The sequence below is a fragment of the Populus euphratica genome, unplaced genomic scaffold (assembly GCF_000495115.2).
Source record: "Populus euphratica unplaced genomic scaffold, PopEup_1.0 scaffold54.1, whole genome shotgun sequence".
In the NCBI taxonomy this organism is placed as follows: domain Eukaryota; kingdom Viridiplantae; phylum Streptophyta; class Magnoliopsida; order Malpighiales; family Salicaceae; genus Populus; species Populus euphratica.
In genome coordinates this window covers 672,416-697,378 of record NW_011499910.1, presented here as the reverse complement: position 1 = coordinate 697,378, position 24,963 = coordinate 672,416, and the positions used below count along the sequence as shown (strand labels likewise).

Genomic DNA, 24,963 nt, shown 5'->3' with positions numbered 1-24,963 from the left:
ATAGTGTTCGCAAAATATTTTGCTTCCACGAATTTGGGTTGCTAATGTTTGGTTCTAAATGATAGAAAATTCGGCTTTGCGACCGATTCAAGAGGATTTGCAACCACATAATTTTAGATGATTTTATTTAAGGGATCAATGTTAAAAACAAATTCACGGGAAAAAAGAAAAAAAAAGAAAAAAAAAGTGTAGATCATTTCGTACAACATTAATAATTAGTGTTTATGCAATCTCGTATTTTAAATTAATAAAAAAAGAAAATTATAAATACTTTTAAAATATTTTAGTATTAATTTACTTGGGTAAACATTTTTTGTAGCTAAATTCTTACAAAAAAAAAACAATTTATGAAAAATCTCAGGATTTGGGACCGAATATCAAAAGCCAATGTGGACCAAAGAACTTAGCATAGTGTTCGCAAAATATTTTGCTTCCACGAATTTGGGTTGCTAATGTTTGGTTCTAAATGATAGAAAATTCGGCTTTGCGACCGATTCAAGAGGATTTGCAACCACATAAGTTTGGATGATTTTATTTAAGGGATCAATGTTAAAAAAAAAAATTCACGGGAAAAAATAAAAAAAAAAGAAAATCATTGAGGTAATAAAGAATTTTTGTGGGGCAACGAAAAGCTATAGTAATTAAAAATGTTTTGAAGTTGGAGGACTAAGATACAAAATTTCGTAAAACAATTTATGAAAAATCTCAGGATTTGGGACCGAATATCAAAAGCCAATGTGGACCAAAGAACTTAGCATAGTGTTCGCAAAATATTTTGCTTCCACGAATTTGGGTTGCTAATGTTTGGTTCTAAATGATAGAAAATTCGGCTTTGCGACCGATTCAAGAGGATTTGCAACCACATAAGTTTGGATGATTTTATTTAAGGGATCAATGTTAAAAAAAAAAATTCACGGGAAAAAATAAAAAAAAAAGAAAATCATTGAGGTAATAAAGAATTTTTGTGGGGCAACGAAAAGCTATAGTAATTAAAAATGTTTTGAAGTTGGAGGACTAAGATACAAAATTTCGTAAATTTGGGAGTAGCATGGAATAACAAGGACAAGTAAAAACGTGCAGCTCATCGCAAAAATGTAACCTTCAACTTAATTTAATGAAGCTACAAGGACACGTTGTATAATTATGCGTGTGTTTTATAACTGTTTATATTATGATAATCTTTGGGATTTTAGTTTTTAAAAAATAAATTTTAAAAAATATTTTTATTTATTGTTATAAAAAAAATAGATGTTAACCCGGTGGGCAGGGTTGGTTTATACTTTTTCGTTTAGAAACTCAAAACAAATAGCTCAAATGCATATATTCCTCTAAATTAAAATTTCTATATATATACACCACTCATAATTGTTGTAATTTGCAACCATCATTCTTGAACAATATGATAATTATCATTAAAAAAAATAAAGGATAATATTTTTGTTATACAAGCCGTCATATTGACAATTCCACTCTTCTTCTTGGAAAATTTTATAGTAATTAGTGATATTCTATAAGTTAATAAAATCTACATAAAAGAAACAAATTGATGCAAATAAAAAAATAAATAAAAATCATAACATACTAAAAATAATAATATTTCTAGCTAGTATTTATCTCTTCAACTTATAAGTTGTAACTATCTATTTCTATAAAGTTAATCTATTTTTATAAAGTTAATCTCATTAAATATCAGAAATCTGAATTCTTCATTTTGATATACAGATTATATATATAGAAATCATGAATACATTTTGACTTGATCCATTTAAATTCTAATTTTATTAATTTGGTGTTTGAGTTGTTACTCCGTTAGTAAGATTGTTTGTTTTTTTATTTTTCTTCCTTGTAATTAGATTGATGTCTAGGCTAGAACCTATGTAGCTAAAGCTATACAAAATTTTATTTTACAACTTGATCACCATAAAATTTTTCATCTCTCTCTCCTTTTTGTTTTCCGCTTAGAGTTCTTCTTCAATAATCTCATACCTCTTTCTTTTTTTCCTCCGTCTCTTCATCTTATAAATTACTATAACACTTGGGTTCTACCAAAATCTCCATTTACTTTTAGATTTTTTTTTTTTTAATCTTGATCTTATGTATCACTTATTTTATTTTTTTAATCTTGATCTTATGTATCACTATAACACCTATCAAAGTCCTCTTTTACTTGTAGGTTTTTAATTTAAGATGCCCTACTTATTCCTCTTTTGATTAAAGGTTCTATCCATATCTATAATTGCATTCCAAAATCGATGCAAGACACAAAAATAACAAGCCCAAATCTAAGAAAAAAATATGGTTCAATCAACCATGATCTATCATCAATCATAAGCGACCATGATTGTCTAATAGATGTTGTTTTCAATTTATCCCCAGATTGTTATACAATTTCTTTCTTAGTTTAATTATATAGTTTCAATTCAATTAGAACATAATTTTGTTTTCTTTTTTCTCTAAATAGGTTGATAGGTTAGTTTTATGTTCTTGTATAAACAACTTTATGTATTATCTTTCGAGAGGAGATATTAAGATAAAATATTACAGAGATTTCTTCAGAACTTGAAGTTTGAGATTTCCTCGGGGCTCTAAGAACTCTAGTTCTATCTTTTATGTCTCGGATTTCACTATGGAACTCTCACCTATTCAAAAGAAAGGAACAAAATTCCAAGGTAGAAGAAAGTGTGAGGTAACTTGTATTTTTGGTTTGAGAGTTGATTATAATTGTGTGAGGGTACACAACATTTGCCGTAAAAAGAGCTTGACTACATGCCAGAAGTAGGAAATTATTATCCTTAAAAACAAAATATGATGAACAATGATGTATGATATTAAATATTAAAAAGACTATATTCCACAAATATATTTAGCAAGTGCATTTAATTATAATGTCATTACTTGTTAATTCGAGAACATTTTACACCGAAATTAAATTATTACCTTTTTGTTTCTCTAAATGGTTTTCTCAATAAAATTCCTTCATGCATGCATGTATAGCAAAACACAGAATCAAGATGGTAAGTTGGTTCTTAAAGCGGAATGCAAGATATTTTTTCTATATTGAAGATCATCATATACATGGACATAAATCATGCATTTGATTCCATTTTTATCCCACGATCATGGAGCACTACGCAAAGCTCATAGCTCATTACTCACTGAAGAAGTGCAGCTTACCAAAAGAGGAATAAAATTTAAAACGAAAAAAGAAAAAGAACTCTTAAAACCTTCTTCACAGAATAAAGCAAAGAATGTGCAATTAAAGTTTGACTTTGATCTAGTTTTATCTGAGTTGAATGGACAAAGATGAGAGTCAAATTATCTAAGACTTCACCTCCTTTTATTTTCTTCAAGATTATCACTAGACTAAAAAGGATATATGTTCCCCATTACTTGTTCTAGTCAGCCTCAAGTTCTAACTAAAGTGTATAAAGCTATTCTCGACCTTATATAACTTAAGTTTTTTTGACAAGATATCCACGTATTGATGACTAAGCGGTCACGGGTTCAAATTTTACTATCTCTTTTCTAATTATTAAAATTAAGAACAAGATAATATATACATGTACAAGTTTTAAACCCAAAAAGATTTCAATTGAGAAAGTATGTTCAAGAATGATATAAAATTATTCTTTATCTCATTTAATAGCTTAAATTTTTAGATTAAGATGTTCTTTAAAAGCATGGACATAAGCTGAAGCAAGATACTAAGAAAATATCACTCATGTATTTAATATATAAACCCTTTCACCCAAGAGAGATATAGGTATGGTTAAGCAATTGAATGAGTCAAGGAAAATACAGAAAGAACGGATCATCTTAAGTTCCATGGTGCCCTAGCTAAGACTAAATAGCAATCCATCTCACCAAGCATTTCTCATAAAAAGCTTAACTATCCTGGTATTAAAATAACTTGATAAAGCTTGTGAGCTTTAATGATATTATCATATAGTTTATGGAGCACTAATTCATGCAGCATGCTACAAAACATTCAACTACTCAAGAAGAAACATGATCTAGAGACGTACGTCGGCCACAAAACACTTGAATACAAAGTACAAACGACCTCCTCCTTAAATTATGAGAACATTGCCTCTCCCTGCATTCAATTTTGCAAACCATATAATAAAGAAGCAATCTTGCAAAGCTGTATCCTAAATCCAATTTCCAAGCTATGTCGGTCCAGGTGGATTATGGAATAGCCACTCGAAAATTTAAATTCTAACATTTCTTCATGTGGCAAGACATGTTTTTAAGTACTAGATTATTGTAGCATGTGTGTCTTTAGCTGGTACCAGTGCTAGAAAAGATGAATCCAAGGCTTTGTCTTCTTGCCTAAATATAGATCTACTTAGATTTTCTTTAAAGGGCATACCTAGCTCGCTAGCTAGCTCATCATTCTACTCTTCAGATGCTCCTCAACTGGCTAATACCCCTAGCAACATCTTTAAAATATTTTCTGTCCTGCACAAAGAACATAGCATTTCCTAGCTAAGTTGTTTACAAATATGACGACATCGATTGCTTCAAACAATATCATCTCCTACTTCAAGTTGGCAATAACCCCTCACCTTCAACATAAACTGATCGTACCATCAGAAATGATTAATATTTTAATTTTGTTTATTAATTAAGTTGTTTATTGGGAAAAATCTATGTGTGTGTGTACACACACACACACACGATACCTGGGGTACTTCCCTTGTATATCTTCTATTTTTGGACAGGATGGAAGGAGAAGGACTCCTCATCACACCATGAGAGAGGGATGGAATTGTAAGGTGAAGAAAAGACTCAATTAAGAGCATTTATAATTAACAAGAACTCAGATTTGCTTGTTCAGGTACACATTAATTTCTTACCACAAGTATAGCTGCACTTGCTTACATGATTTCTGCTGCTAGTCTAGTATCACTGAGACGATTAATTATTACTACTACTGCAGCTGCTCCAGCTGGTTCTAGGTCTTTACCATGCAGCTGTCCCTTAAAAAGCAAATCCACTGGTACCCACAAATCTCAACATATCATATCAGAAAGAAATATAAGCAAAGTTCATTATATGACTAACCAGCTTTTCTTTATGCTGAAAAGAAAAGTGCGGAAAATATATATACCCCATATAGCTAAAAGCTGCTGGTGATAGCTTCAGCTTCTCCGTGGCCATTGACTCTTTAATTTTTACCACTAAACTGTGCTGGGATCAGCTGCTGCTGCTGCTACCGCTGCTACTTTTGGCTTGGGCCTTTTTCTCTTCTTATCATAGCTAACTCCCCTTGCTTTAGCTTGAAAATCCCTAACCTCCCTTAAGTAAATCCTCACCGATCTTGCACCAAATGGGTTCCCTTCTGGCCTCCCTCCATGTTCCTCGTAGGCAGCTCTGAGCCTTCCAATGAGAGCATCAAGGCTTCCCCATGCTTGTCGGAGGGGGCACGGGCATGGTGCGGGTGGGTTAGGGAGGCCAAAGAAAGGGCAAGTTTGGTTGTGGACTTTGGTTTTGCCGAATTGGTCTAGGTACCTTAAAAATTCAAGAACATGGGCTCCACTGCACACTGGTAGTGTTAAAGGAGGCCTGTGATTCCTAAGGTACTGGCAGAAAGTGTTCCAGTCCCTTCTCTTTTGGTTCTCATAGCGACTTGGAGTGGAAGGTGGGGATATGCTCGTGGCTAAACTTGAGGTGGCTGTGGTGTTTGCTGTGGTGTTTGCAGTGGTGGTGTTAGTGGGGCTGGTGATTATAGGGCTTGCATATGTGGGGTTTGTTGACGGGGAAGCTAAATCCATGTAAATGACGATCTAAGCTGGTATTTGGATTAGGGTTTTCTTGCTTTCTTTGTCAGGATCTTGCAAGGAGATTTTGAAGATACTGTTGGCCGTCCTGCTTCTAGCGACCTGTTTTCCTTCCTTCCTTCCTTCCTTCCTTCTTTCTCTCTTTGTTTCTTGCTTGCGAGGAAAGGTGAGTGGAGCAAATAACCCTAGAGAAGAGAAGGAGACAGAGAGACAGACTGATTCCCCTTTTCAGGTGAAAACTGGGAGATACTGTTTCCTCTTCAAGAGCAAAAAAGGTGTGAAAGCTCCGGTTTATGTTCTTTGCAGCAACAAGATTAACGGGCCAGCATCTAACTACTCAAGATGTTGATGCGCTGAGAATTAAATGAAGCTCAAAGAGGAATCAGTGCAAGAATTTGCATGGTTTCTATGCGGGAAGGAAAGGCGAGGAGTGGATGCATTTATGTTATGAACATTTTGAAGTTGTATAGTAAATTTGAAGGTAGAAGAAGGGAGATTTAACTTAATTGTGCTCAAAGAGAGTGATAAATACTGCAGCCAGCAAGAAAAGGTTGAGAGAGACTGCAGTTACTGGGAAGATGATTTCAGAAATATGCTTAAAGAGAAGATCAGATTATCAGATTTTATTTCCAGTAAAGGAGCAAGCAACGTTAACACTGAGGATAAAGTTAGAAAAAGAGGAAAGACAGAGAGAGTCAAATAGTTCCCTTTGGTTTCTGATGAGACTGCCCACAGCTACAATTTAAGTCAGTAGGTAGGTTAGAAAACAGATGATAAGAGTGTGTGTTTTATTTGCACTTGCTTTGCTAAAATGCGACAGGTTTGGGCCTTGGCAGTGTGAGTGGCTGATGGCGACCCAATAGAGTCGGTACACAAAAATATGCTGGCGTTACTTTTCAAATTTATTAAACCCAAGTTACTATATTATTAAAAGCACTTAAAAAAAAAATTAAAAAAATTATGTGTTATAATATCAAATAAAATCTTAAACAGGTTAACATGAATGGTCTCACTCAAATACACGATGGTTGGTATTATTGTACGTATAAGTATTTATCTTTTTAAATACGTTTCACTTGAAATAACATAAACATATTAAAATTATCGAAAAATACTAAAAAATACATCAATTTAATGTTTTTGAAAAATAAATATACTTTTAACATGTATCCAAAAATAACTATAAGTACAACCATTTACATTAAATTAATATTTTTAAAAGATAAATGTATTTTTAAAATACATTTAAACGTAACTTCAAATACATAAATAAATAGTTTTAAAATCAAAATAATAAAGGTTTATTTATTTTTTTAAAATAATGTTATTATAAAAGAATTAAATCCCCTTGGCCATTGACTCTTAAATTTTAACCACTATCCTGTGCTGGGATCAGCTGCTGCTGCTGCTACCGCTGCTACTTTTGGCTTGGGCCTTTTTCTCTTCTTATCATAGCTAACTCCCCTTGCTTTAGCTTGAAAATCCCTAACCTCCCTTAAGTAAATCCTCACCGATCTTGCACCAAATGGGTTCCCTTCTGGCCTCCCTCCATGTTCCTCGTAGGCAGCTCTGAGCCTTCCAATGAGAGCATCAAGGCTTCCCCATGCTTGTCGGAGGGGGCACGGGCATGGTGCGGGTGGGTTAGGGAGGCCAAAGAAAGGGCAAGTTTGGTTGTGGACTTTGGTTTTGCCGAATTGGTCTAGGTACCTTAAAAATTCAAGAACATGGGCTCCACTGCACACTGGTAGTGTTAAAGGAGGCCTGTGATTCCTAAGGTACTGGCAGAAAGTGTTCCAGTCCCTTCTCTTTTGGTTCTCATAGCGACTTGGAGTGGAAGGTGGGGATATGCTCGTGGCTAAACTTGAGGTGGCTGTGGTGTTTGCTGTGGTGTTTGCAGTGGTGGTGTTAGTGGGGCTGGTGATTATAGGGCTTGCATATGTGGGGTTTGTTGACGGGGAAGCTAAATCCATGTAAATGACGATCTAAGCTGGTATTTGGATTAGGGTTTTCTTGCTTTCTTTGTCAGGATCTTGCAAGGAGATTTTGAAGATACTGTTGGCCGTCCTGCTTCTAGCGACCTGTTTTCCTTCCTTCCTTCCTTCCTTCCTTCTTTCTCTCTTTGTTTCTTGCTTGCGAGGAAAGGTGAGTGGAGCAAATAACCCTAGAGAAGAGAAGGAGACAGAGAGACAGACTGATTCCCCTTTTCAGGTGAAAACTGGGAGATACTGTTTCCTCTTCAAGAGCAAAAAAGGTGTGAAAGCTCCGGTTTATGTTCTTTGCAGCAACAAGATTAACGGGCCAGCATCTAACTACTCAAGATGTTGATGCGCTGAGAATTAAATGAAGCTCAAAGAGGAATCAGTGCAAGAATTTGCATGGTTTCTATGCGGGAAGGAAAGGCGAGGAGTGGATGCATTTATGTTATGAACATTTTGAAGTTGTATAGTAAATTTGAAGGTAGAAGAAGGGAGATTTAACTTAATTGTGCTCAAAGAGAGTGATAAATACTGCAGCCAGCAAGAAAAGGTTGAGAGAGACTGCAGTTACTGGGAAGATGATTTCAGAAATATGCTTAAAGAGAAGATCAGATTATCAGATTTTATTTCCAGTAAAGGAGCAAGCAACGTTAACACTGAGGATAAAGTTAGAAAAAGAGGAAAGACAGAGAGAGTCAAATAGTTCCCTTTGGTTTCTGATGAGACTGCCCACAGCTACAATTTAAGTCAGTAGGTAGGTTAGAAAACAGATGATAAGAGTGTGTGTTTTATTTGCACTTGCTTTGCTAAAATGCGACAGGTTTGGGCCTTGGCAGTGTGAGTGGCTGATGGCGACCCAATAGAGTCGGTACACAAAAATATGCTGGCGTTACTTTTCAAATTTATTAAACCCAAGTTACTATATTATTAAAAGCACTTAAAAAAAAAATTAAAAAAATTATGTGTTATAATATCAAATAAAATCTTAAACAGGTTAACATGAATGGTCTCACTCAAATACACGATGGTTGGTATTATTGTACGTATAAGTATTTATCTTTTTAAATACGTTTCACTTGAAATAACATAAACATATTAAAATTATCGAAAAATACTAAAAAATACATCAATTTAATGTTTTTGAAAAATAAATATACTTTTAACATGTATCCAAAAATAACTATAAGTACAACCATTTACATTAAATTAATATTTTTAAAAGATAAATGTATTTTTAAAATACATTTAAACGTAACTTCAAATACATAAATAAATAGTTTTAAAATCAAAATAATAAAGGTTTATTTATTTTTTTAAAATAATGTTATTATAAAAGAATTAAACTAGGATTTGAATTGATCGATCGAGTTTGATCAATCAACCTTTATTTATCTTTTTAAAACATGATTTGATTGGAGTTTACCTATCTCGTGGAATAGTTAAAAAACACTAATTACTTCTCCTAACCCCATAAAGCGCGTGAACACACATAAACCTCTCCTAAACTAAAGCACAAAAGATTTACTTGACGACAACCCTTGTTTATGAAGGAAGATGACGAACCTTCAAAGCAATTGCTTAGCTTCTCACATCCAAATCTTGTACCGCCATTAATTCCTTCCTTCATACCTCCATCAAATGCTTTGAACCCAACATTCTACCTATTTGTTTGTCAATATTTACAAGTGTTGGTAACTTAATTCATATCCTTTATCCAGAAGGGGAAAAGAGAAGAGAGAAGTGTGTACATTTTCGTGGTAGTGTTGCATCTCGGCGTTGATCATATGTAGTGAAGCTCAAGTAGTGCTGTGAGCTCATTATATTGGATGGCTCTAGAATTATTTTCTTTTGTATGTTTGCATGGTTATGTATATTTAATTAGTATATGGACGATAACTGTCTCACAGTAATTTTAACTAAAAATACTTGAAAAAACCATAACTAAAATTATTTTTTAAGACTACAATCATAACAAATAATAATAAAAAACATATACTGAAGTAACATGGAAGTGATGTCGGCATAAAAATACATGAAAGTAGTGCAGACAAACTTGACTAAAACCACACACACACACATGTATATGCACTTTATTATAATAAATTGTAGTTTTTTGTTTAATTTGAGATTTTTTGAGAGAACAGATGTAATTGTACTGGTTGAACTACAATTAACGGGGATGAAATATAATCGAGAAAGTATAGTGGAAAATTTTGTTGAGAACTCAAGTGACGAGTACCAGTATGGAGGTGGGGTAAGCTCAATTTGTAGCAACTTGGGAGCCCAGATTTGATTGCATTTTTTGTGATGTCTTTCGATGTCTCGCAGAGACCATAATAGATCTTCGTGGGCTCTTATATATATATATATATATATATAGACCAGCTACCGTGCAAAATGCTTTATATATGTAATGGGGATCTTGAAAAGGATGTGTAAAGATGATGTGCCTTCACACAAAATGTCTTCTTCACTTTGCCTTTAATTTGCAAATTATTGAAGCAACAGCTATCTGTGAGTAAAATCGCAATGCTAAAGATTCCTACACTGTGACACAGTCGGTGGGATGCTAAGGGGGACGACTATTTGCTCAATCATAACCTTCTCCTTCCCCCACCTAAGCCAAGGAGCTGTAATTGTTAAAGAGATTAAACAACCGGCAAGCAATATATGTGGATTAAATAATAAATGGTGCCCACCTTGCACCTAAATATTGAATATTGACATAGTTATCAAATTCAGATTGGACGTGGACCTGGCTAATTCAATTCTAAAACTTTGGTTTAAGATATAGCATCATCTTGAATAAAAATTCTAAAAACAAACATTGGAGTTCACGCGGTCAGGTCTCACTCAGATTTGACGAGTTCAATCTCCAACTCAATTTATGCTAGGTTTTTATTTGGTAATTTATAGAAAACTTTTTTATTTTTAAATCAATATAATAGTTATACAAGAGATAATAAACGAGGAAATGTGTAAGGATAACATGATATACCAAGACAATCATTCATAAATGTGCTAACAAGTGGCAGGATAAGATTAGTGCCTTCTGCACTTGAGTTTGTGGCTTAATGGAGGATGGGATTTATTCTTTTCTTCTGCATCCAGGTGTGTGTGTTTTTTTTTGTTTTTTTGCATGTATTTACCTGTGCACTAGGTTTATAAGATATTTAATAAATTTAAAAATTAATTATAATATATATAAACTAGTCTGGATAACTCAATTTATAAGAAAAAAAATTAGCATCTTTCTTTTATATTTATAAATTAAAGTGAATATTTCTATTCATAAAACTAAACTACACAGCATACAACATGCCATTTCATTATATTTTAAATAATGGAATAGGAAAATATTACATACAAATAAATAACAACAAAATAAACCCTAATCTCAAGACTAATCTCTAAATTAAATTCTATGTATAATTTTTTCAAAATCAAAGTTTACTAAACTTGAAAATTTAAAATTATAATTATATAACCAAAACTCATGTACAGGCCAATGTCCCTACAATAAAATTAACTCTTAATGGTATTTGTTGTTTTAAATTAAGAGAAAAGTTATGATGGACAATAATTATTTGGATCAATTAATATATATCTTAGCTAATCTTATAAATTTTAAAATTAATAATTATATCATAAACCTACAAATTCATAAATGAACAATGTTTACTGGGGCGTTGATAATTATTATCTGGCAATTACATCATTGACTGGCTTGCTACCTCCAACCCTCAGAAACTTCCCATGCATCAATGGGCCAAGATTGCGCAATGTTTACTGGGCGTGGGTCATCATTCTTTGGGTAATAATTATTTTTAGCTGTTGTAGTTTTGTCTTTGACAGTGTGGTGTAATTTAATTTTTAAAATATTTTTTATGTAAAAGTATATTAAAATTATTTTTAAAATTTTTTTATATTTGTATATCAAATCATTGAAAAACACTCGGAAAAAAAACACTGGGATCTAAGGATTTTTAGATTTTATTTATATTTGCTAAGGAGCTTTATGGCACGAAAGTCAAGGAAGACACTGTTGTAAAAGGGAAGCCTATAACCTTCTACTTAGAGAAAGGGGCAAGGTTTCCTTCATTGGGATCCAAGACCTAGTTAGCATCAGGTTCCTAGAATATGTTGAGGCCAAGAAATAAGCTTTACTATTAGTTTAGTTTAGTTTTTAAGAATAACACTCTGTTTTTTGGAAAGGAAAATACAAAAGTATTAGCCCAGATAGCTAGCTGGCTTCATCTTGTTTCATTCTCAGGGAACAGAATGATTCTATGGAAATCTGTGTTTTTCTGCTCAAATGGTCCCCCGTTTCAGCCAAAATGTACCCAAAAAATAAAATAAAAGGGAGATAATGAGCATTTATTTTTGTGTTATACTTTATTTTTTAAAGTATTTTTATTTTAAAAAAATATTAAATTAATTTTTTAGGTGTTTTTAAAAGATATTAATATTAATATTAAAAATAAAATATATTATTTTAATATATTTTTAATCAAAAAAATACTTTTAAAAAAATCTTATACCACAGTATCAAGCCTTCACTATTTTAAGAAAGAAATTTGCTAACTAGTAGTGTTTTTGAAGATTCAAATTTTTTAATTTTTTTAAAATAACATCTTTATAAGTTACATGTTGTTGATAATATTACAACCCTTTTTTTTTAATTATGAAAATTCAGAACAGCTTATATATATTTTATTTAATTTTTAAATATTTTAAAATTAATAACTATATAAACCTCTAATAATTCTAAGATTTGTGATATTTAAACTAATAATCTCTGAACAGTAAATTTAAAATTTAACTAATTAAGTTATTATTACAATTTGTTTTTAATAAATATTATCTTGTTTGTAACAAAGTAACCCATTAAACATTTAATGTGGTATTTTTCATAACAAATTTTAGCTTATCTTTCCAAAGTTTTTCCTTGAGAAAGTGTTAATTGAAGAAGAAAAATTAATTTTTCAAACTTCACTCCTATTTCCTGCTAGATCATGAGAATATAGCTGTTTCTTTATGAGTTGAGATCTTGGCAGTTATTTTAATGCTCAATTTCTTTCAACTTTATATTTATTCTTTAGCTATCGAATCTTATAGCACAATTTTTACAACTCTTTTTATTTTTTATATTATTATTATCCTGTAATTTTAACGTCTTAGTGGACCGTCATTTAGATTTTCATTTCTATAACACAAAGTTACTCCGGTGTGATAGCTCGAGTAGACAGTTATGATATATCTTCCATTCATGGAATATTTTATTGTTCCCTCTTTGTATTTTTCTTGTGATCCCCAACTAACCGTTCCTACCATCTTAAACTCCTCTTGTCCTCCTTTTTATTGAAGAAGATGTCCATGAGTTTCTTTGTTTTTTTTAGTATTTTTTATCACTAAATGGGTTAAGATTATTTTAATTATTTAGGTCAATTGTGATTGATTTTATTAAAATATAAAACGAGGGGAACAAATAATTATGGAAAATGCTAAACATTAGTTAAAAAAGGAAAAAAAAACTTCAAAAATACAAATGGATCATAATATTAAAGTGTTATTTCTCAATATTTGGTATTTATCATAATGATGTTGGTTTTTAAAATTATTTTTTGAAAATTAAAAAGTTAAAAGATTTGGGTTTTAAAGTTTGGATAGGGAGGGAGCGTGCTTACCCTTTTATTTAGATGTAGGCTTTTGAAAGGGGAAAAAAATAATGAGATATTAATTATTAATAAATCTTAATTTTTAAATAATCATCTTAATTTAAAATTTTAAAATATTAAATAAGATTATCTATATTATTTTTTAATATACCTTTTCAGATGAAAAATTTTTGAATTTAAAATGTGCACAAAGTTATGCTAATTTATAATTAATTTTTACTAAATAAATAGAGTGATGAGATTTAAACTTGTGATTTTTTAATCACAAGATTTTAATATTATATTATGTGAATAATTTCAACATAAAAATTTAAATTATTTGATGATATCTCATAATATAATTTATAATATTTTTTATCAACAATGAAATGTTATCTTACGCAAGTAAAAGTAGGGCCTCCAAATACTTATTATCCTGAATCTCACATTTATATGGGTTAGAAAACAATAAATTAATTATGCCTTTTATTATTAATTCGACTCAGATGTTGTGGGTGAAGAAATTTAAGATTTAGAGGCTAACCTATATCAAATAAGATATTAACCTGGTAAAACATGATTGACTCAACTAAGTTTTAGTATTTATTCAATTTAATATTAAAAAAAATTAAAAAAACAAATCATTATCATTTGAATAAAAACAATAGATTTGAATTAACTAATATTAATCTAATAACTTGTGAATTAACTTAATTATATAATAAATTTTTTGATCTAGCTTCTAAGTCGAGTGTTCCTGTAACTGGGAATCCCAAACCTCCATCCTTTCGGAGAAAAAGGGCAAAGAATGTCAAGAACCATCGTCCATAATCTCTGTGGAAGATAGAAATCGATGGATTAAGCACAAGAAACAAGCTTCGTCCATGTTGAGAGAGGCGTAGGGTTCAACTGAGGGAATTTTGCTGTGCAGACTTCAATATCTTACTGCTTTCGATTATCATCACTCTGATGAAAGTACACAAAGAATACTATATCCCTGCCTAGGTAAAGGAACGAATTAAACTTATAATACAAAAGGGTAAGTCTGTAGACTTCCATTTTGAGTAACAAACATATTTCCTGCATTTAGAATCGAAAAGCTGCATAAAGAATTCAATGGCTGCATGCCATGGGGGTGACATGTTATTAGCTCCCTGAGCTAGATGCTGGTATCGAGGACTAGGTTTGCTACTACCCCCTGTAAGAGCATGGAAAGAAATATATTCAAAGGGCATGAAAATTGAAATGGATAATGTCCAGTTTTAGCTGCTGAGAGCCTGAGAATACTTGTACGTGCACATGTCGATGTGTGTTAATAAAATATTGTATGAGTGGTAAAATACATCTTTAACCAGTAAAATTTTAAATTTATTTTTTAAAAATTATTAATTTAAATTTTATAAAATTTAAAACTAATAAAGAATTATATGTTTGTTAACTTTATAATTCATAAATTAATCGATATATATATATAAATTGGCCCAAACAATTATATTAATAAAAAAAATATTATATGAATGAACAATGTTATTAAACTTATTATGTCCATATGGATATTTAGTTGCTTATTAGTCTGATTTTTATTTTTTATTTCTAGTTAGATTTAAATTAAATTGGATAAAAATTAACTTTGTTAATTAATAACTCACTAGATTCAATAAAAAATAATTAGTTTTAAGAAAATAAAATAAAATTACATTTTTTAATTTTTTTAAATCTTAAAACAATAATATTTTAAATAGATTAGATTAATTCAAATTAATATGTACATTACATAACCCAAGCCAGAACTAGATAGGTAAAAACTTTGAAAATGGATAATTTTCCACATTCATCCATATTAATTAGAACTAATTGAGAGTAAAAAATCTTTGTTTCCCCCTTATAAATCACTATTTACTGTAACAATGATTTTTTTTTTAGTTTTTTATTTATAAATAGTAGAAATTAAATCACTTTATGTTATTCTAAACATACATACATAAAAAGATAACAACACAATTTTACTAAATAATAATAGTGTTATTGTAAACCAATAAAAAAATTAAATAAAAATTATATAGGTAAAAAGTTTTTACTTTCTAAAAATAATTTTTTTCACACGCATGCATATGTAAAAAACAATAACAGTCTTCCAAAATGAAGTTAATGCTACTGGGAAGCCATTAAAAATAGATTAAAATAAAATAATGCATGAGCAAAAAGTTTTCTATTTCTAAAAATAAATATTTTCACATGTATAACTATGTAAAAAAGTGATAACATAGTTTTACAAAATTAATCTAACACTAGTACTTTAACCCTAAGAAAATAAAATAAAATTAAAATAAGATAGTGTTGTTTTGGTGAAGGATATTCTTTCTTTTTAAATAAGTCCTCCAAGTTTGCTTTTCTTTTAGTCTTTGGTTTTTCAATTCTTCTATTTTAACCCAATTGCAACCTTTTTCTCAATAATTGTTTTTTAATTTTATCCCTAATTAATCAATTGAAGATCCTGCATGCTGCCACCTTTTACAATTCAATCCTTGTGTCTCTAATTTTCAATTTTTTAACTAATTTCAACCATTTTGTAACATGTTTTTACCAATTCCACCCTTGATTTCATTTTTTCCCTTTATTTTGAAATATAATTTTTTTAAAAACATATTCTCTCTTTTTTTTCTATTGCAATATTTTCTTAGGATTTTTAAGGAGATAAAAAAAAAACTAGTTACAACAATGATAGAGAATGTTATCATATAATTACATGAGGACAGAAATAAAGCTGCTAATACTATTACTATTATTATTAACAGTAAATTAAAAAAGATGATGCTTTTACAATGCACTACCTCACAAAATATTATTAAATTTAATAATATTTTTTAAAATTTATTTATTTATTTTTTAATATATGATTTATTAGAAATTAAGTTTTATAATTTATTGTAATTTGTTTTATATATAATTAACTTAGTCTCATAACCCATTTCATGGATAAACTTGGTCAACTTAATTTTATTTTGTTTTTTAAATTAATATTTTTTATTAAATTTCATCATTTAATAGTAAATTGATTAGGAATTAAGCTTTTTAATTTATTTTGATTTAATTTTCAAGAAGTTATCTCGTACATAGTTTATTGGGTTAACCTAGTTTACTTAAGATTTTTTTTTGTCTTTTTTAATTAGTATTTTTTTAATTTTATCATTTAATATTGGGTTGATTAGAAATCAGTTTTCATGATTTATTTTGATTTGATTTTTATAAAATTATCTTAATCTTATAACTCGGGTCATGTTTTTTTTGTGTTGACCTAGGCAAACTTAAGTTATTTTATTGTATACTGTTTTTAGATTGAATTTATTTTCAATCTCATCATTTGGCAATTGTTTATTGAAAATTGTATTTCATAATTTGTTTTAACTTACTTTCTATAAGGTTATTATAGTCTCAGAACCTTAATTATGGATTTGACAGATAAACTCGAGTTGAATTGGATTATTTTTTCTGTTTATTTTTTATAAGGTTATGTCGATCTCATGATTCGAGTCATGGTTTTGATAAATTAACTCAAGTTATTTTTTTAATTTTTTTAATTCTATTATTTAATACTAGGTTGATTGAGAATTGAGTTTTATAATTGATTTTGATGTGTGTTATATGGGATTATCATGTCTCATGATTTAAGTCATGAATTTAATAAATTAATCTGGGTTGACCCGGATCAATTCAATATATTGTTATTTTAATATATTTTTAAAAATAGTGTCTTGAGTTTTTGTGAGTTAAATTATGTTTTTATTAATTTTTTAAGTTGCATTTAAAGCTACGAAGTCAATCAGATCATATCAAATCAACCTTTATGCATTTAATGTTTATCCACTAGAAAAATATTAGTAATGTTTAATTTTTCTTTTGTATATTTAAAAAAATAATATAACCTACACCATAACACTAAGGATCTAGTTAATTCTATAATGTAATTTATAATGGTTAAATTCTTCATGCATGCTTCCTAACATTTGAAAAGATAAAAAAAAAATTAATGTAATTTTTAAAAAATTAATTTTAAATTTAATGCAAATATATTTTTCATTTATAATTCAAAAATTGATTTGAAAAATGAATCAACTTATTAGTAATTGAGTCAAATCATAAGTCACTAAATTAATCATTTTTATTAAAACAGATTATTTTGTTCTTCTTTTTTTTATAAATATCAATCAAAATTGAATTCGAGTTGTGTGGCAATTCTTGAAGAGATAAAAGGACTTAGCTCGATATGTGTGTTAGTGTGTGTATGCAATCGAGATGTGGGTGTCCTTAGTCGAGAGATCATAGGATACACAAAGTCTCTCTTAAACTCTTGTACCAAGATTTTTACCCTTGAAAATCTGTGTTGCTACAATAATTATTTTTCCTTTTTCCTTTTCTTTTTATTTAAAAATATATTAAAATAATATATATTTTTTATTTTTTAAAATTCATTTTTGATATAAACATGCAATTTAAAAATACAAAATATAATTTAAAATAAAAAAATCTATAATATTTTTAAAAAATATAATTTAACCACAAAAACAAACCTTCCTTTTTTGAGGACTCGAAAGTAATCATGCACTACACAAGCCCAAACAAAAGCAAAGGAAGAGCCCAAGATCATAACACATAAGCTTATAAGCCCAAACAAAGATATGAAGTGATACAATGTAAGTTTTCTTATATTATATTATTCCATGTTTATTGAACCCAACCATGAGTTGACTTGAGAATTGATACAGTATCTGATACAACATGAACTGATACAGTTTCTTCCACTAGTTGCCATTTTCTTCCTGCACCCTCCCGGACAAAGCTTGCTGCAATATTAAAATCAGCAGAGATTCAAGTTTCTGTTCTTGAATAGCCATTAGAAATAAGCAAAATATAAACGGAGAGCAGTGTTCCATCAATTACCTTAAAGCAGGAGAGTGCGTACTGCACATCACTCTCTGAAATCTGGTGGTGAAGGACAACCCTAATCCTGAAAGAGGCAAGAAAGATGAGAAAAGAACTCGGCATTGGCTAGCCATGCAAGTATGTATCTTCAGGCACCATGTTAGAGATTAATATATAGAACCACTCATAGGACCTTAACCAACAACTGTTGAGATGGTTTTTCGACTTGTCGTCGGGCTGTAACCATACATAAAACTAGCATGGTTACTGCGAACTCAAGCAACATAAAACCAAATGAGATGCGATGCCTTTTCTTTTTCTTTTTTGCTATAATTCATGGGAATATTTGGGGTTTCAACGGACCTGACAGGGCTCTCTTGCATTACAAGTATACCATGGTGTTCCAAGTTCTTGCACAGCTTTTCTGCTGTGATTTTTGCTCCCTCTACTATGTCAAAAAATATCTGGTCAAACAAAATTAAAAACGAGTGTAAATGTATCATTTGTCCAGGGTCACTAAATAAAGCATTGAACAGGCACACGTAGAGATGCACACGAGACAGAGATGTTATCATATTTGTGCATGAATTTGTTGAGTCTACAGAAAAATACTCGATTAAACAGGGAAATATAATAAGATCACAAATACTTATGAAAGAGTTTTGCAATCGAGATGAATTGATGAACTGGGAAACACATTTTAGAACTTCTGGCAACTAAATTACTCACAATATTGGTCTCAACAGCAGCAACGTTCAGCCTTAGTCCTTTGATTTGATTCAGCCCCTCTAAAAAGTTAAAGCAAGTAAAGATTATCGGTTGATTTGTGGCGGGGGGCAAAAAGAGAGTGACTCTGTATTATAGAACGCAAGAAGGAAAGGGCTAAATTACATAAATAGGGACACCATGTACCTGCTAGCATCTTAGCTTTCTTGTGATCATCCTCAAGCTTTAGAACATTCTCGTGAAGAGCAACTAAATCAGCAGCGCAAAGGATACCGACTTGTCTCATTCCACCTCCCAAGGTTTTCCTCAGGATTCTAGCCTAAAAGAGAACGTATGAAAATACAAGAGTTGGTATCCAGAAAACAAAAAAGCTGGCGTTCTTCCTTCAAGTAAAATTTCATCCTACCTTGGCAATAAAACTTTTGGAACCAACAATAACAGAGCCAACAGGTGCACCTAAACCTTTTGATAGACACACCTGGTTCAAAAGTTTGAGATACATGAAGGAACAGAATTCATTAACTAGCAACATTTTGATATCGAAAGTGACTATTAGATTCCTGGCCACATAATCATACCGAAGCTGAATCTGCAGCTTGTAAAAGCCTGTGAACTGGAACCCCGAGTGCCTGAGAGATTTATTTATTTTTTGGATCAGACACTGGAAAGTGGAAACAGTAGATTGTGCATGCTTTTGCTTCATGGAAAACAAAAAAGCATATGCGTTATCTCAATCAACACATGCATGGAAGAGCAATTTGCTCCCAAACTTATTACATGATCATAAATAAGCACATAAAAAATTATTTAACTCACTATAGATGCATTAAAAATGCGAGCCCCGTCAATGTGAAGCTTCAGACCATGCTTTTTAGCTAATTCTCCAACTTTGTCGGTATATTCTGCAGACAAGCATCTACCACCGCAGCTGCATTGATTAGAGATCATCCCATAAGACATAACAGTTGAACTAAAAATGTAGAAGATACAGTGAAAGAAAAGATGAATCTCTTTCCAATGGTACTAAAATCTCAGAAAATAAAAAAGAATTAAGAAAAACAGAATATCCAGAAATATAATGCAGTTATCAATTATTAAATAACAGCCTATCGTAAATAAAAGAACGACACTTGCAAAACCTTCTAGAAAACACCGAGTTCTCCATGCGCAGTATCATGAAAAGGATATAACAGAACACAGTAAGTTATTGTTTTTCTCATGCATGTTCAAACACTCACTTGGCTTGTGTATTCTCCAAACAGATGAGCCTAGTAGTTGGAAACACAATCTCCCCTCTAGGATCTCTTATTGCAGCTTCAATTAAATCAATATCCATTGTTCCATCATCGTTATTCTTCACAGTCCGAGGATGAACGCCTCCGATTGTTGAGATGCCTCCATTCTCAAAGATATGGATATGACAGTTATTTCCAAGTATTACCTCACTTCCCCTAATGTTACAATGCACAAGAACACTAACAAGGTTGCCCATGGTGCCTGATGGAACAAATAGAGCTGCCTCCTTGCCCGTGACTTTTGCCATTTCAGTTTCTAACCGCAACGCACTGGGATCATGACTCAAAACATCATCATCAACCTCAGCATTTGCCATAGCAGCCCTCATTGCTTCAGTTGGTTTCGTGACAGTGTCAGACCGGAGATCCACTGTTCTAGCCACCATTCTTGCTATAAAGTACACAATATAGCAACAACAAAAATCAGTCCACTCCTAAATCCATATCTTCACATGGTTATGAAAGTTTCGAAATGTAGAGAAAATTAAGATAGAAATTGCCAATTGTGAAAGAAAATTGATTAACGACAAAACTGCTGAGGATTTAAGCCCCACTTGGCCATAAAAAATGACATCCACAGAATTCAAAAGTCATGAATATTTCCTTCTAACACTAATTTTTACAACAAAGTAAAACGATATAAATCTTTGTTTAATTCATAACCAAAGTTATAAGATATGATCAGAAACCAAATTCAATTACATTGATCCTTAATCGAGGTGGGATATATCCAAGTCACTGGCAATATTATCGAGTTGCTCTGCTCAAAGCAAAAACTGTGAGGGCTAGTACAGCAAGCCCAATGCATCTTGAACTAGTCTTAAGGAAATTAAAGAGATTTTAGCTAAAACCCAGTGAAGAATTAATTCTGTACATGAAAAGGCATAGAGAGACAGATATGGACTACCTGCGCAAGTTCCTTTTCTTTTCTGTTCTTAACCCTGAAATTTCAACCTCTAAACCCGATACCAAGAAAGTTTCTCTATTGAATTGGCTGCCCACTTCCTTAAATTCTGCACGCAAGCAAGAACCATGAGAATTTCTATACAAATTACTTGTAATATACATTAGAATTCAAAACCCACAAAAATTATCAGGAAAAACTAAGCAGGATCATTTCCATACATGAACTCGGAGAAACCAACTCTAACTTGCATGTCACCAAGAACAAAAACAAAACAAAAACCACTTAATCACCAGTTAATCAACCCAATAATCTTTCAATTATCACACTTGAGCTGATATTTTCATTCAAGAGAAGTTTTATTCAGGAAAAAGTTTAGGCTCAAATCAAACTCTTTCATTTAGCCCAAAATCTGCAGAGTTTTATACATTGAGCTCAAGGAAACCATCACAAAGCCATGCGAGTCATCTTTAAATATGTACGTATTTCAACAAAATTTCCAAGAAACTAACCTTATCCGCCAGCCACTCAAACTCAAAAAATGAAACAAACCCTCTACTTTTCTTAATGTAATTAAAAGGAACCTGAACACTACATCACCTTGAAAGCCTTTTAAAACTTGAAAAAATTCTTGAACAAGAATCCAGAAAACAAAGCTAACCAGAATTCTCTATTTCATGTGAGTGAGAGTGGACACGAGCTAGATAACTCGCCCACTTGGGATAGAAATGCTTTGGCATGGCATGCACTGGCCAAAACCACATAAATAAGTAAAAAGTTAAAAGAGAGGAATCACAAGATAAACCTGCACCAGCAGTGGGTGGTGGCATGCAATCCACTAGAAATTACGAAAAAAAACTTCTCTTTCTTTCTCTCTTGCTTTCTTGAAATCTGATAAAGCTTAATCACTGCCTGCCCTTATAAAGGGAGAGAGACAAGACATTACTGTATCAGCACTAGCATACTGTTTTGGAATGCCGACCAGTTAAGAATTTTAAATTTTTTAAGAAACTTTTTTTTTATACATATTTTTATTGTATTAATGTTAAATATAAATGTTTAAAAATGAAGAAAATATTATTTTTATGTATTAAAAAATACTTTAAAAATCATCCCTGTCAAATTAAAAAAAAAAACCCACATAAAAATCGCTATCTACGTGGTGGAAGGAATGCATGTAATCCACTAGCAATGATGAGACTTTGGTAGCTTCCTGTATGCTTCTTATAATTTGTTTTCGTTTTTGCTTTTAATAGCTTATATTACATCAAATTCATGATCTTTGGTGATTTAGCAAGTGGTATTTTTCATTTTTAAAAATTATTAAATTCCCAATTATTTTTTTATAATTTTAATAAGTTAATATATGGTGATTTAGCAAGGGGTATTTTTCATTTTTAAAAATTATTTTCATTTAAAAATTATTAAATTCCCAAGTATTTTTTTATAATTTTAATAAGTTAATATTAAAAATAAAAATAAAATCATAAAAAACATTATTTTTATATATTTTTAATTGGAAAACATTTCACATAACTTCCCTAAATAAACACGTTTGTATACATAATGATTATATAATAAGGTTGATTCCACCCTTGTCTCATTATAATTAATAATTTAACATAGTTCTAAATAGTAGGGTTTTTTTTTCAATGATAAGATATTTTAAAATAAAATTTTGTATTAAATAAAATAACAAGGAAAGTATTTAATTCAGTTGATAATTTAAACTAATTTGTTCATTAAAAAAATTAAATTTTATCTATTAAATTTTTTTATTTTGATATTAACATATTAAAATCATAAAAAAAAACACCTAACATCAATTTAATTTAATATTTTTTTATTTGAAAAGCAAAAGGTACTACAATGCTTAAAGTATTTTTTTCATAAATCTTATAATTTTGATATAAATAGTAGGTGTTTTATTTTTATAAATCTGATAATATATAAAGTACTTAATTCAATTGGAAATAAGAATTAATTAGTTCAATTATTTTTATAAAAAAAATCACCCAGAAAAAAATAATAATTGGAGCGGGTAATATAAAAATTAAGGAACGTGGACCAATGTAATTTGGGTCTTCCCCAGTAACTGTCTAACTATGGAAAGCAACTCTGCTGGCGCCGGCGGCGTTACTTTTCAAGACAGAAAATTTCCCGGTGGCTTCCCATTTGGTTTTCTTGCTTAGAAATTGACCATCTTTCTACGAGTAATCCTTTGGAATATTTTCAGGACGTAGTTTTTACTTCATGTCAATAGATTTTGAATAATGCATTTTTTAAAAATTACTTTGTGCTGTTGCATGGTTATTAAATTCCATTGTTTTGGTAAAACAGGTTAATTTGAATTTATGATTTTTTTTAACAAAAAATATTTTAAAATAACATGTTTAAAAAAAATATTTAAATTTTTTTTGAAAGGAATTGGAGACTTTTGTGACTGTTTAAATATACCAACCCCAAAGAGTTTTTTCTACTTTCAATTTCTGACAGAAAATAAGGCTAGTAGTTTACGATGGTGATTCTGAGTTGTTTTTATTAAATTTGATTTGATTTAGTGTGTCAATTAAAATTTAATTTGTATTGAGTTTCAAAATAATAAAAAAATTAAGTCAGTTGATTTATGATTAGTTAACCATTTAAAGTTTAAATTTTTATTTTTTAAAATAATATTATTTTAATTAAAAATTAAATATATATTATTTTAATATATACAATACAAATTCAAGCTTCATTGCTACCCTTTAAGGCTCTGTTTTGGAAAGGAGAGTCAATCCATGTTTTTTAAAAATTTAAATTTAAATTTTTTAAATGTTATTTTTTTATGTTTTTGGATTATTTTGATGTGTTGTTTTAAAATTAATTTTTTTTAAATTAAAAAATATTATTTTAATATATTTTTAAATAAAAAAATATTTTAAATAGTAACTATAATCATATTTTTAAACAGATAAAAACTATCAGCCCATCTATATATTAAACCAAATCTTAGCCAAAATAATCTCTTAATGTCACCAAAGTAATCAAGATTCGAGATTTATATCATAAAACAAATGGAATATAAATTGAAAGATGATAACGTACGATAACCTTTTAATGAAAAATAAAAACTGAGAATATTCAAAAAAAAAAAAAAAAGGAAGAAGGAATCTCCTGGCAACTCTTTACGCAAAGAAGATAACATCAGGCATGAACCCTGAAAGAAGAAGGAGGAATCTCCTGGCAACTCTTTACGCAGAGAAGATAACATCAGGCATGAACCCTGAAAACGACACGTGTAAGATCGTTTGGATTCTAATGCTTTAAAGATGATACAGGGATCCAGGAATCTAGAAAAGTGAAACCCCACCACTAACATCATCAATCGCCCTCAAGAATATTGTCCATGTAATTGGAACCATGGACCTTGAAAACAAAATGGGCCACAATGACCGAGTTAAATGAGTTAATATAAACTGATTTTGATTTAATTTCAAATAAAATTATTTTAAAATTATTTTTTAAAAAATATTAAAATAAAAATTAAGCTAAATTTTGATTGTGTTTAACAGGATTAACTCACACATTTTTTTTTTTTTTTATTAATCCAACTTAGGCTAGGTTTTAGATTCACCCACTAAGCTAGTTGAGTTTAATAATAATGAAGTGTTATGTCAAATTACTGTGAGAAAACTTTTATAAAACTTAAGTAATGGTTAA

At 30.3% G+C, this 24,963-nt stretch overlaps 3 protein-coding genes across 7 annotated transcripts; all 3 read right to left on the bottom strand.

The window, feature by feature from the left end:
- Nucleotides 1-4,787: 4,787 nt before the first annotated feature.
- On the bottom strand, nt 4,788-6,532 carry LOC105133865 (protein LIGHT-DEPENDENT SHORT HYPOCOTYLS 1-like). The gene is given in 2 exon segments (XM_011038000.1): nt 4,788-5,229; nt 5,232-6,532. Coding segments are annotated over 2 exon segments (576 nt in total). The 5' UTR covers nt 5,778-6,532; the 3' UTR covers nt 4,788-5,199.
- A 627-nt stretch (nt 6,533-7,159) lies between these two features.
- LOC105133864 (protein LIGHT-DEPENDENT SHORT HYPOCOTYLS 1-like) lies at nt 7,160-8,509 on the bottom strand. The gene has a single exon (XM_011037999.1). The coding sequence runs from the start codon at nt 7,751-7,753 to the stop codon at nt 7,160-7,162; it is 594 nt and encodes a 197-aa protein (XP_011036301.1). The 5' UTR covers nt 7,754-8,509.
- A 9,528-nt stretch (nt 8,510-18,037) lies between these two features.
- Nucleotides 18,038-22,226, bottom strand: THA1 (threonine aldolase 1). Of its 5 annotated transcripts, none has more exons than XM_011037996.1 (11): nt 22,058-22,226; nt 21,265-21,370; nt 20,301-20,748; nt 19,879-19,990; nt 19,641-19,691; nt 19,469-19,540; nt 19,249-19,381; nt 19,066-19,124; nt 18,700-18,800; nt 18,355-18,421; nt 18,038-18,257 (listed from the first exon to the last, which is right to left on the bottom strand). In XM_011037996.1, exons 3-11 carry the CDS (start codon nt 20,741-20,743, stop codon nt 18,216-18,218), a joined length of 1,080 nt encoding a protein of 359 aa, XP_011036298.1. In that variant the 5' UTR covers nt 20,744-20,748; nt 21,265-21,370; nt 22,058-22,226; the 3' UTR covers nt 18,038-18,215. The 5 variants fall into 5 exon arrangements, with proteins under 5 accessions (XP_011036298.1, XP_011036297.1, XP_011036295.1 ...); XM_011037995.1 differs by having other exon boundaries at nt 22,067-22,226; XM_011037993.1 differs by lacking the exon at nt 22,058-22,226 and adding an exon at nt 21,862-22,025.
- Between the last annotated feature and the right edge of the window lie 2,737 nt (nt 22,227-24,963).

Coding starts and splice junctions, on each gene's coding strand:
- LOC105133864 (XM_011037999.1), bottom strand. CDS start 7,753: ATGGATTTAGCTTCCCCGTCAACAAACCCCACATATGCAAGCCCTATA.
- THA1 (XM_011037996.1), bottom strand. CDS start 20,743: ATGGTGGCTAGAACAGTGGATCTCCGGTCTGACACTGTCACGAAACCA. Junction 19,991..20,300: donor TTGGAGAATACACAAGCCAA/GTGAGTGTTTGA, acceptor TAATCAATGCAG/CTGCGGTGGTAGATGCTTGT. Junction 19,125..19,248: donor GAAAGCTAAGATGCTAGCAG/GTACATGGTGTC, acceptor TTAACTTTTTAG/AGGGGCTGAATCAAATCAAA.